At 37.3% G+C, this 13,994-nt stretch overlaps 1 protein-coding gene across 1 annotated transcript in view; it reads right to left on the bottom strand.

The window, feature by feature from the left end:
* Positions 1-13,994, bottom strand: part of 5-HT2B (5-hydroxytryptamine receptor 2B) — a 90,714-nt gene that overhangs the window by 2,387 nt on the left and 74,333 nt on the right. The window contains exons 3-7 of the mRNA XM_075288696.1: positions 12,064-12,296; positions 10,952-11,174; positions 9,655-9,799; positions 9,153-9,587; positions 1,458-2,888 (exon numbers count right to left, since the gene is read on the bottom strand). Coding sequence (XP_075144811.1) covers positions 1,622-2,888; positions 9,153-9,587; positions 9,655-9,799; positions 10,952-11,174; positions 12,064-12,296 — 2,303 coding nt within the window. The 3' untranslated portion in view covers positions 1,458-1,621. The remainder of the gene's footprint in view (positions 1-1,457; positions 2,889-9,152; positions 9,588-9,654; positions 9,800-10,951; positions 11,175-12,063; positions 12,297-13,994) is intronic.

Below are 13,994 nucleotides of genomic sequence, written 5' to 3'. Positions count from 1 at the left end.
CGAATTTCCCTTCCCTAGCCGAGAAACTTAAAACACACTTTTCCTATTACACACTTTCTTGATGTTTGTGTGCAGCAGGGGGGGAATTGGGTGGCGAGAGGCAAATGGTATTGAGAGGATTTGGGAATAGGATTTTCCTCGATGGTCTTGCCATTGGAGGAAAAGTTTCATTGTGCGGACTTCAGCTATCGACTTTATGCCACCCTCAGCCAATTCTTAAATGGTACTCTAGCGTATACTCGAACATGTCAAATCGTAGTCCATCCCTTCAGATAATCGCCTGTCTCATTTCGATTGAAGTGGATAGCAAAACTCAATGACTCAATGAGAGCGTCAGATATCAATCAAGGCCGATATGCTATGTATCCTTGGATTCGTCCTGCATCATGTACCGTGAAGTGAACTGTTTGCCGTTGACCCCAAAATGTGAACAACAGCAACAATGCCATGACCAACAACTGGTATTAGCATTAAAAAGTTTCAGGATGTGTGGCAATAAGTCTACGAAATCTGGCATGGCCAGGCAGTGTATTAGCATTTAGGAGTAGCAAAACTTTAAGAAACTTTCGACAATGGCCATTGCTTGTGTTATTTAAATTTGCTTGGTAATAATGGAAGTCTTTATATTCCCATTTGGATTTGATGATGCAAACCATTAGAGTTGTTTGTAGGCTTAAGCATTAGAAAGAATGGGAACCATAACAGGTGATACATACGTAAATGAGCAAAGGTAGCCCATATCTTTTGGGTTTACACTTGGGCATCCCAAAGGAACGAAATATCGCAAAGAAATGGAATGAATCATCCACGATTTTATCCACAAAAACTTGTATATACAACACTAAGAACCTTTTGATAATTATTGAGAAAAAATCGATTAAAAATTTTTGGCCTTAACGTTATGTTAGGTTAGATGGCAGCCTGATGTATCAGGCTCACTTAGACTATTCAGGCCATACCACATTTGAGAGAAGCTCTTATCACTGAGTGCTGCCCGATTCCATGTTAAGCTCAATGATAAGGGACCTCCTTTTTATAGCCGAGTCCGAACGGCGTTCCACATTGCAGTGAAACCACTTAGAGAAGTTTTGAAACCCTCAGAAATGTCACCAGCATTACTGAGGTGGGATAATCCACCGCTGAAAAACTTTTTGGTGTTCGGTCGAAGCAGGAATCGAACCCACGACCTTGTGTATGCAAGGCGGGCATGCTAACCATTGTACCACGGTGGCTCCCTTCACTTTGGTTTTGATTCTGATCGAAAAGCCAGATTACAGTAAGACCAAAATGTTGCCTTCACCATTTAGGCAGGAAATCACTAAACAAATCGCTTCAGCATGTCAACAAGTTACTTCACTCACGAGAGTGGAACTCTGTCCCTATATATTTGTTTGTCTTTAATTGGAAGATTTAAAATACTATTTAATAATTGTATTTAATCTTTTTACTTGGCTTACCTTATTCTTCCTCATCTACTGCGACTGTTAAAGCTTTTCGTAAATGCATGCCAACGAATACCTTTCGTCAGAAGATCCGTCTGGTGCGATTTGCCATTTACTGATGTAAGACTAGCATCTACCGCCAAGTTTTTCTTGGTTATTAAAGACTGCGGTGGGGTGTGCTACCTGTGTGGTCGCCAACTACTTGATGAACTGGAATATCTACATAGTAGAACCTTCTTAAAGGCCTGCCGAAATACTTTATTGAATATGGTGTAAAAAATTGGATTAACCATAGAGCTAGCATAACCCAGCCATGTTACCACGTCGAAGACCCAATGATCTATGTTCTCCTCACAGTCACCGCACACAGTGGGCAGGAGATTCAATACGAAAAATGGTGACCAGAGTATGACGAATGTAAAGAAAACCACACCCAGTACCTTTGTGGCCTTCTGTTCGAGCCTAATGATACGGCCATGACGCGATGAGTTTCTCGAAATCACACTTGAGTTACGAGAATGATGGGATCGCACTGTCTGATTACGCTGTAGTAGGCAGGGTGAAGAGTGTGGCGATTTTGACTTGATCTTCATGCCGGTGGCGGTGGCCATATCGCCTCCTGTATAGTTCATGTTGTTGTGACTCCTTAAGGTTGCCGACCGTCTCAAGGGAGTGGCCGACGTTGAGGTGGTTAGACCGCCAGTCTTGGTGGGCGTTAACAGTAAAGAGGTACGAGCTCCCCCAAAGCTTGAACCTCTTCGTCGATGTCTGCCCGAATCCCATGTGACAATCGAGGCAGTTTTTGAAATGCTCAACTTCCTCTTGGGCGTTTGAGGTGCTGCCAAATAGCAGCCATCGTTACTGGACTCAACCGTCAAAGTGCTGCAGGAATTATTACCATTCAAAATGGACACCGTGTGCGGACTAAGGCTGGAAGTTGTATTTGTAGCTGTCAAAGTTAGATTGTTCTCATCTAGCGTACTGACGACATCACACGGTGTGCTAGTTGTGAGTTTGAATGTAGTCGGTATGATCTTCACCTCTGTTGGTTTAATGCAATTTGCCAGGGGACGATTTCCGAAGTATGGACATGTGCAAACAGGCGGTAATTGCAAATATTCGGAATCATTTTCATTGGCCGAGCAATTTTTATGCTTCTCTCGATTTTCTTCCATTTCGGTGTCTGAATGGCATTTCTTGGACGGCGATGCATTAGTCCGGGCTGAAATTTTATCCTCTGAACAGTTCCTGTGAAGCGACATCGACGATAGTGATGATTGCCTCCCTAGCAGTGTATCCTGCGGTAAACTGTAGAACCGCCCTCTTCGCCAGTCTGAAGGAGTCGTTGGCGTATTTGGTGGCTGAATACAAGCAGCCATCGTTGCTCTTCGCTTTTTGGTATAAGCATACAATAGGCCTCGGTTTTCCTGTACATCCGACAAAGATCTAAAATGGATTAGAGCAACGACAGTATAAGTGGTATGGCTATTGGACTCCAAAATGACCAGGCAACATTGTTGTTCCCTGTTGCTAGTTGAACCGAATAAAAAAGCAACCAAAGCCACAACAACCATCTAACAGCCAACAAATACTACCTCAAAGGCATCAAATGAAGCAGGGCAAGTTCTTGGAAATCTTTTGAAGTGGAATAAATAGCCATCCGGCAATTAGGAAGTAATACTCGGTATCATGTGAAACAACTCGTCTATGCTGGAGTGGGTAAACACCATTTCAAGGAGATACCAATTTCTATTTTGCATGCTACGACAACAGTGAATAGACAATGGTTCACATCCATAATGGACTTACGAGAGTTGAGTGTTTGCATTACTCCTTTGCCTAAACGGATTAAATAGTATACCAGCAAAAACCTTCTCTTTCTGTTCACTTTCTCTTTTCGTAATGAGAACACTTTAGGACACTACTACGGAATTGTAGTTATTCTCAACCAGATGTATTCGATTCTGTGAAATATTCTTCTTTGCTTACTCTTGTCTGTCCCCCGTACATTATTCGGATATCCCCTCATTGTCATGGTACATAAATAACAAACAATGCTAGTAAAAAATCCCATTATGAATTTATTCTATTTGCAGCAGCAATGCAAATTTGCCTGCGTTCCGGTATCCGGGCTACAAGCTTATAGGATCGCACAAACATATCCTTAAGCATTTGCATACATATGCAGTTATGTACTTCATATTGGAATGAATGTATGTGTGTGTGGGATTGTATATTAAGGTTATATTACTAAAGGGACTTGTTATTGTTAAAGATGCTAGCACATTCGAACAGGATTGTGTTATAACATGCCTTCGATTACGAGAGACCCTTTCTTGGCTTGACTTGTTTTGAAAGTTAATAGGTTTGTATACAGATATAATTTAATTTGAATATTCGATTTTTAAAAACTTAATAATAATAGTAAAAAAGGAAAGAGTTGAAAAAAGTAGATGCGATAATGAATTTGATGAGGCCAACACATACACGAAGAATCCCTTATGAAAGCAACTCACAAATGACAATTTCTTCTAAAGATACGAGTTTGAATTGGTTAATATCGAGCCTATAACGTACTATAGGTCAAGTAGACCAGCTAAGGTTCGATATCGCGGTCAATGTTACCATAGTGTGACTTTATTGTGCACCAGTGCTGCCGCTAGTGAAAAATTGAGTGAAGTAGATTTTGGGAAAAAGTGGAGTAGATTGAATAAAATTGAAGTAGCATACATTTTTGAAAACAAAACAATAGGATTTATTTTATTATACCCTCCACCATAGGATGGGGGTATATTAACTTTGTCATTCCGTTTGTAACACATCGAAATATTGCTCTAAGACCCCATAAAGTATATACATTCTGGGTCGTGGTTAAATTCTGAGTCGATCTGAGCATGTCGGTCCGTCTGTTGAAATCACGCTAACTTCCGATCGAAAGAAGCTATCGACTTGAAACTTGGCACAAGTAGTTGTTATTGATGTAGGTCGGATGGTATTGCAAATGGGCCATATCGGTCCACTTTTACTTATAGCCCCCATATAAACGGACCCCCAAATTTGGCTTGCGGGGACTCTAAGAGAAGCAAATTTCATCCGATCCAGCTGAAATGTGGTTCATGGTTTCAGCATGTGATCTCTAACAACCATGCAAAAATTGGTCTACATCGGTCCATAATTATATATAGACCCCATATAAACTGATCCCCCGATTTGGTTTGCGGAGCCTCTAAGAGAACCAAATTTCATCCGATCCGGCTGAAATTTGGTACATGGTGTTAGTATATGGTCTCTAACTAGTTGTTAGAGACCATATACTAACACCATGTACCAAATGCAATGCAAAAATTGGTCCACATCGGTTAATAATTCAGTGATTAAAACCGCTATGTTCATCGTAATTAAAGGAATAGGAAAAACAATTAGGTAATATGGGTAAAAATTTAAAAATTTGAAGCAGAACAAAAAGTGAAGCAGATTTTTGGAAGAAAGAGTGACGAAGTAAATTTTGTGAAAATGAAGCAAAATACTTCGATTGAAGTAGTAGCGGCAGCACTGTTGTGCAAAGTTTGTGTGTAAAAGTTTACGTTTTTCGTAAGTTTTTAATGGACTTTCAAGGTCATTTTAAAAGCCGAATAAAACAAACGTTTCGCTCAGGGATGTTTTATTTATTGGATCTGGCAACGGCATATTACGGAAATACATTAGATTTTAGCATAGATTCTAGTATTTTCCATTTTGATCAATGATTAACTCAAAAATCTTAAATGAACGGTACTTACAAATGCCCAGATACAGAGTAATCGCGCAAAATTACAGCTATTTGACCAAAAAAAAATATATATATATATATAAAATTGAGTGGTGAAAGCTGTTTTGTTTTACGGGTTCATACCGTTCAAAATAGTTATCCCTAAATACTTATGAAATATTTTCATATCAAAAAAAAATCAATAATGATATTCGAAATGGTGTTGCTTACATTTTCTTTAAATCTATGCTAAAGAAATTGCAAGACATTTTTCACAAAGTTTATCTTACTGTTCATGCAAACATTGACATCGTTGGTACTGTAAGCCAGTTGGCCAAAGGCGTTTGGTGTCCTTCTCCATGGTCCTGGCCACAATGTATACAACTGTGTTTGCTATGAATTTGAGAGTTGAAACAAATTGAATGGCACAAATTCCCCCACTCTATGGAAACGGATGCCACTGTTACATGATGAAGGATGAATGTTTGCGCCAGTGTTGTTGTAAACAAATCTGTGCTCTCGGTGGAATTGAATGTCACGATACGATGCCACTCAAAAGATGTGATGCTCAACGGCAAAACAAAAAATAAAAATTCTAATTCAACACACAATTCAATGGATTAAGAAACTAAGCCATGAATTGTTAATTTTGGACAAACACAAACATGACAGAGGTCATATTTCCAAGACAAAACTAGTTTAATCTGACGATCCAGTTTTTGACGACCTGATACTACGCCGGTTAATAGGTATCTAAACATTCGGAGTAATAAATGAGAAGAATTGAAAGCCGATTAAAAAATTAATTGATCCAATTAAAAAGTTAATTGATACTATTATTTTTTGTGATTGATTTTTGTTTCAATTAAAAAATTTGTTGAATCAATTAAATTTTTAATTGAATATTTTTTAAAACTCAATTGAAATTTAAATTGGAAAAATTTGTATACAACTTTTTTTTCTTATTTTTAGTTCACGTCATTGAAGTTAGCGAAAAATTATTCAAATAAGGAACATTTGCACATATTGTGCAAAATTTAACTAAAATCAACTAACCTTCATGAACTAAAATAAAGTTCAGTTGGCATTAGAGCCCATTTTTTCTGGGTGCAAGTAAACCGGCTTTTTCGCCCATATTGGATATGTAACATAACGTTAGGAGTATTTTCAAAAAACGGTATTCAGGTATTTCGAAAATTATACTGGAAAAATGTTTGACACTCATTTTCGTCAAATATTTACCTACTGTGACTATACCCTTTATTTAGGATATCAAGTACTGGTCCCCGTTAGTTTTTGCCTTTTTCTTACTTTTCATTTGCAGATCTACAAAAGTTAATTAGTTAATTTATTTGGCCACAAAAGTTTTGCTGGGTAATTTATCAAAATGTCCAGTTTTTGTGTTTCCCATAAACACGACACCTTAACATCTATGATGAATGGGGTACAAACAATCAAACAGAAATTTAATTCCATATTGAGGTTCATTTTTATACCATGCGCCACACTGTCGAAAAGGGTATTATAAGTTAGTGCATATGTTTGCAACACCCAGAAGGAGATGAGATAGACACATCGTGTCTTTGGCAAAAATTCTCAGGGTGGGCTCCTGAGTCGATATAGCCATGTCCGTCTGTCCGTGAACACATTTTTGTAATCAAAGTCTAGGTCGCAGTTTTAGTCCAATCGACTTCAAATTTGGCACAAGTATGTGTTTTGGCTCAGAATAGAACCCTATTGATTTCGGAAGAAATCGGTTCAGATTTAGATATAGCTCCCATATATATATTTCGCCCGATATGGAGTTTTACCCCAATTTGCTTAAAATTTTGCACAAGAAGAACAATTAGTACTATAGTCAAGTCAAGCCAAATTTTATTGAAATCGGTTCAGATTTAGATATAGCTCCCATATATATCTTTGGCCCTATATGGACTTATATTGCCCCAGAAGCCAGAGTTTTACTCCAATTTGGTTGAAATTTCGCACTAGGAGTACTATTAGTAGTGTAGTCAAGTGTGCCAAATTTTATTGAAATCGGTTCAGTTTTAGATAAAGCTCCCATATATATCGTTCGCCCAATTTACACTCATATGACCACAGTGGCCAATCTTTTACTCCGATTTAGTTGAAATTTTGCACAGGGAGTAGAATTAGCATTGTAGCTATACGTGCCAAATTTGGTTGAAATCGGTTCAGATTTAGATATAGCTCCCATATATATGTTTTTCTGATTTCGACCAACATTTTCCTTGTAAAATCGCCACTGCTTAGTCGAAAAGTTGTAAAAATTACTCTAATTTTCCTAAATGTATAATACATATATATCGAGCGATAAATCATAAATAAACTTTTGCGAAGTTTTCTTAAAATTGCTTCAGATTTAAATGTTTCCCATATTTTTTACTAACATTGTGTTCCACCCTTAGTGCATTAGCCGACTTAAATTTTGAGTCTATAGATTTTGTAGAAGTCTATCAAATTCTGTCCAGATCGAGTGATATTTAAATGTATATATTTGGGACAAACCTTTGTATATAGCCCCCAACACATTTGACGGATGTGATATGATATCGAAAATTTAGATCTGCAAAGTGGTGCAGGGTATAATATAGTCGGCCCCGCCCGACTTTAGACTTTCCTTACTTGTTTTTAAATGTGTTTTTTCTTGTAGGCGAAATTTCACCTAAAACTCTCAGATATAAAGAACAAAACAAGTTTTGAAACTCATAAAGCATATACCTTTGGAGTAGGCTTATCCTTCCTTTTATGTTGTACCCCAATTTCGGTGGTTATAAATACACGTCCTATTTACATCGCAAACCACTACAAATTAATGGCGTGATAAGTAAAAAATAATCCAATACCTTAATATTTTCCTTTGGCTTCGCCAAATGATATCGCTTGCATGTTAGCGCTATTCGGGTAGAAAATATGAACATGTCTTCAAGTCACATTTCCGTTAAGTTAACGACTCCCAGTTAGGGCATTGGACACGGCTGTCTTCATGGATACGTCGTTAATAACTCTGACCCTTACAAGGAACATTCACAGTCTACATGACCTCTGAATTTCTTCCATTGTAATTATTTGTCCATATTTTATGAACTCGCACACAAATTCGAAGATATGAATGGCCAGAGTCATTGAAGTATTGAGAGCAATAATAACTTAAGTGGTAACAGAAATGGACTCCTTTATACTCACTTGCCATTGTCATTTACGGGCATGGGTGGTGGCGTAGGCATATTTACCCATTAAGTCATGACATAACAAAAATCGTTATGGAGCGAAAAATCATTAAAGCGCAGTGGATGACGCCTCAAATGAGTTCATGAAGAACAATTGAATAAACATTCTGGAAGCCGAAACTCATTTAGCCAGCCTACTCCATCCAAAGGAGGGTTAGGTCAATATCGCCATCAAATCTCTAGACTGGTTGGATGGAATTTCATTTGTGTAGAAGACTCTCAATTTAGCAGTGGACAGCCCTTTTTAGCCAACAGAGCAGCAATTCTGTTTGACAAAACAACCGACGTAGCCAAACAGAGACAAAATTAAATTTTAACCTGCCTCCGGCTCGGCGGTCGAGGTGATTCAGGGGGAAATCATTTAAATAATTTAACGCATTACATAACAGGCTCCTCTAGCTAGGGTCCTTTATCGACCACCTACTCTTCTACGTGGGATAGAAGGTTGAGTGCCGTATGCATGTTATTTCTGGAAATAGAAGCGAAAAAAGTATCTAACGAAATTGCCTTGTGGTGGGATTTACTTTTGGACGAACAGCAACATCCCACAACCCGTTTTGTTAGTCTTCACATTTGGCTTTGGAATTGAGGGGTATTGGTTTGGGTTGTGGCTTTGGTATTTCGTTTAGTTTTGTTCCTCCCTCCCACTCTGCTTTCGAATTCGCTTAAAAGTCCCTTTTTAATATGTTTTCCGTGATATTGTGCACTTACCGTTTCCGTTGTGCCCTCAAATCCTGTGTGAAATTCATGTTGGGCAAAAAGTGTTGGACACTTGCTAATGATGGCGAGTATGTTCTCGCATACGAGTGATGGGAATGCTGTGTATGGGCCTGCTGAAGGAGCATTGACTTTAGATGATGGCCACCATATGGTTGTTGGAAATTCAAACTCGCTTGCATCGGAAGCTGGTGGTGCATTGGAAAGTTTTGCAGTTGGTGGTGGTGGAGATGATGATGATTTCCGGAGGATTGCAGCGAATGCTGTTTATGCAATGGGCTATGCAGAAAGCCTGATGACTGTTCGGATTTGGTGGGCGAAGCTGTCGATGATGAAGACACCACCGACTCCAAGCCTCTAGAGAGTTTTAACATTTCGGCACCGAACTGATGCAGGGCTGTCATTGTGGTTGGTGTGGGTTCTGGTACACTTGGTATAAAGAGAGTTTCTCATTGTAGTTACGTGTAGCTTTGTTGGCCTGGTTTGTAAAACTTACCTAGATTCTGGTAGCCATAGCTCATGATTGTCCAAAGTCGATAATTCTGTATCTGTGGAATTGGCAGAGTGTGCATGTAGGGTGGTTGATGTTGCATTGGAATTATGACCAGTCTTCAATAAGCGACGCCAAGTGCACCGACGTTCTGCATAAATAAAAATGGACAAAGTTCCCGGATGAATATTAAAGATCGACCATGATAATAATAGTGGCCTCCGGCAAGAACAAAAGGTCAAATCTGCCACCATAAAATATGCATGATAATGACAGTATTGGTTTGAAGATTCCTGGGCACAAATCAATATTGAAAATCAAATTCCGAATATTGAAAATGAACTTAACACAGTAGACCTGCAAAACCTGCAAATATTCTAATGTACTATAGGGGTCGATGATATTGAACTATGGACATACATGGTCCACAAAGTTCACGTACCAAGTTTCGTAACTAGGATGCTCAAGAAATCAAGTTTTGAAATTGTTCGAGAATATAAACCAACTTTTTGTGTCCATATTCAAGATGGACCAAAAAAGTCAAATCTCAAGAATTACATCAACTCATCATCATATTCTGGCGTGTTGTGCATAAACTTCGACCCAGCTGGATAGTTACTTTTTATTCTGGACTAAAGACCTAAATCTAATTGTCTCCAATAAAATGGAAAATTTAACATATGGTAGGGAATATTGTGTATGAATATGGAAATATAATATTTTTCCCTTGGAAAGTATTTAAATTCATGGCTTATTTCCTTTTGTCCTCCCACAGTTTCCTATTTATTTCCATATCTTGCTTCCTTGCTGAAAAAATCGCAAAGTCATTGGTTTTTGCTAGAACCAGAATGTCCAAAGGAGCAGTGATAAAAAACAAATCATAACTCACATGGCTGTGTACCACATCTATGTCATGTTATTTCTTGCAAACCCTTCGTGACACCCAGAGATGGGTGTGAAATAACCTTTGGTCACTCCGGACCTAACAAAAGCCATCACTTCATCAATTCATCCGTACAAATAAAACAAATATTAAAAGATTGTTATACCTGTTGGAATATCCGACGGAAGTGTCAAGTCACAGTTTATTTTAGCACCCACAACACGCTGTGGGCTATCAAACACAAACAGATAAAGACGCCCATCCAGGGCTCCATATAAACTCTAGATGTACATGCATGTGTACACCGGCAATATCATCTTTTGACAAGGGATAGGACTAATGCAAATGTTTACATCCCTTGCCACATCCCATACTTGACAAGAGAATAGAGGAGAGACAAGACAATGCGTGTAGACTTACCTAGAGCTGGCGTTTGACCCAACCATCCACTGGCCCAGCCTGGCGCTGCAGCATGATTGTGACCACCGAGATTCTGTCGTTGTTGAGCCAATAGCCTGACAGTGAGGCAATAAGTCAACAGCATGACGCCCAACGGTATGTAAAAACAGACTATCGATCCGACTAATTTGTATACGGGATCCGGTATCTGACATGTGCCATTAACCAGCACCGAGGCATGATTCTAAAGAACAAAGAAGGGACACGCATTAGTTAGGTAATACATACAGGCTTGTATGGATGTAGATGATGACATCGATGAGGTGATTTTTTGCTATTCATACACTTCTGAATTTTGAGTAACAAAACGAAAAATAATTTTTGGTGTTTCAAGAGAAAAAATTATAAAAATGTTCACTGAAAAAATATTGGCATAATAACAAAGATTATGTAACTTTGATTTTCAGATAAGATATTTGTACTTTGCTAGGGATAAATTTTGTTCTTGAAAAAAAATTATTTATTGAAAATGACAAACTGTCTTCATGTTAAGAAAAAAATCACGACAATATTCGTGCTCTAAGCGTAGGAAGGCCTCTGGGGCGGGGGCTTAGACCCACCCAGAAAAATATTAGCCCCTCCCAGAATTTTAAAACCTATTTACGACTTTGCTTTGTGGTAGCAGTTGCCGAGGGCAATATATAATTTTATTTCCTAACATTGTCTTCTAACTTGTAAGTTCGTTTCTTTATTATAAGGTGAATTAAAAAATGTTGTGATATTTTCCATAATACATTTTTTAGAAGGTTTTATGATTTTTAATTCATTATAACGATTGTCTGAAATATTTGACTTCGAATATTTTCAAAAATTATTAAAATATTAAAATTTTCTAGAACGAATTTAGCAGTTTAGCGTAGGGGGGCTATAGCCCCTACACTAATGGCTCTAAGTTGGATGAAATATTTTTAGAGCCAAGATTATGAACTTTCTTCTAAGTAAAATTTCTTTCACTGTTCTATAATTTATGTGACGTAATCATTCATATTAGGCCAATATTATTTCTCAGTTGGGAAAACGTACGTTTTCAATCGTACTTAAAATAATTTCCACTTCTTTACTGGCAAACTTACCTTGGAATACATCAAACTCAATGGCAGACTCATCGCAATGGAAAGCAACCACACAAATACTATCTTGAGAGTGACGCGACGGCGTGTTTTATTGCGACCAAAACGCATCGGATAACGCAAGGACAAATATCGATCCACCGATATTGTACATAAGTGCATAATACTCGCCGTACAAAACAGGACATCCAAACAAATCCAAGTTAGGCAATGCTCCGAACCGAGAGGGAAATAACCTGAAACGAAAAGATATAAGATAGTTGTATTATTAAATACAGTGACACACATACGTATTGACACACCAAACAATTTTGTTTAAAAACCACATGTTAGATGTGATATAAATCTATTTTAAATTAAAAATATTTTAATTTGAATTGTACCTACATTAAGCATCTAGATCATTTGTTATTTAAAAAAAATTGTTCTTTAAGTATTTAAATTATAAAAAGTAAAAAAAACACATGTTTTGAGGAAGAAAATTATTGGCAGAGGTAGTTTTAAATTAGTTTTTTGTTACATTTAGTACGTTTTGGGCATTTCTTTGTTTTTAATAACAGCATCAAGCAGTCTAAACAATGAAGGGACTACTATTTTTTATTTGTACCTATATTCCCACATTCTTCTATCAACACTGTACCAACTTTCATCAAAATCGGTTAATAATAGTGATCTGTTAAAAATAGTGGTCTGCGAACCACAAATACATGGTCAAGCTGAGGTTTTTTGTCGTTAAGGACCTTATACTTTCTTTCCTCTTAAAATGGGGTACAATTTGTACGATGCATACGTTTATGCACTACCCGGAAAATGTATATTTTCCCTTAACATGGGACTAAACACGCACTAACACTCTTGATTTATTTGAAAAAGTTATTATTGTTTTTTGTAATTAATTAAGCTTCAGATAATTTCCTCTCATGATGAAAATGTATTTCCTACCTAAAACTATGATACTAAAACACTATGAACTAAGCCAACATCGAACGTGAAAAAGTTATTTCCGTTAGTGACATAAATGAGGTAAACTCCAGTAGTAGTTGTCACTAGCGCGGACATGAAATGCACAACGGAAATGAGAAATGAAAAATATTCATAAACGCGCTTATCGGCTTTAACAGGAGTAAGGGAGTTCACTACCTTTTTTGCGGAAAATTTAGCAATACACCTGCTGATAGCTTACACAGAATTCTGCAGCAAACATTTAGTTAAAGCCGAAAACGAATTCAATTCCAAATTTAATTGATACACTGAAAAAAAAAAACATTTAATGACTTTGGAAATGTATTCCAATTAGACAAATGATAGACAATTTTGCGACGTAGGCAATTAACAAATTAATTGATTCAATTAAATGTAAATGGATTTATGACACTTTTAATTAAAAACTAAAATGGTTGAATTAATTAGTCCAAAAAAAATTCCAATTGCATTGAAATTGGTTATTCATACTAGCAATTTCATGATCGAGACAATTTCTGTTAGAAAATTGATTGGATCAAGCAATTTAGTAATTGAATCCAAACGAAATGTTTCTGCACACATTTTAGGGTTATCTTCATGGGTATTTTGTGGGACATTCAGCAATGGGCATTTGACATGAATAAGTAAAACTCAATGACCTCTCAGTGATGATGGTGGCAAAGATCAAACTGTATGACGTACACACACTGAAAAAAATATTGTCGTGAGATCAAAGATTTCATGTCTTTAAAATACGAATGGAAAATTTTCTTAGCATAGAAGACGCATTTCTCTAATATAAAGTTTTTTTCCTTGTCCAAAAGTCGATAAATTTTTCAATGAAGTCGTGTTGTCCTCATAAGCGTAGGAAGGCCTCTGGGGAGGGGGCTTAGACCCCCAGAAAAAATTTAGCCCCCCCCCCCCAGAATTTGATTTTACATTTTTATAAAAATTAAACAAGTATATACAAC

The sequence above is a fragment of the Haematobia irritans genome, chromosome 1 (assembly GCF_050003625.1).
Source record: "Haematobia irritans isolate KBUSLIRL chromosome 1, ASM5000362v1, whole genome shotgun sequence".
Classification (NCBI taxonomy): Eukaryota; Metazoa; Arthropoda; class Insecta; order Diptera; family Muscidae; genus Haematobia; species Haematobia irritans.
The sequence above is the reverse complement of the archived record's forward strand: the minus strand, read 5'-3'. Positions and strand labels throughout refer to the sequence as shown.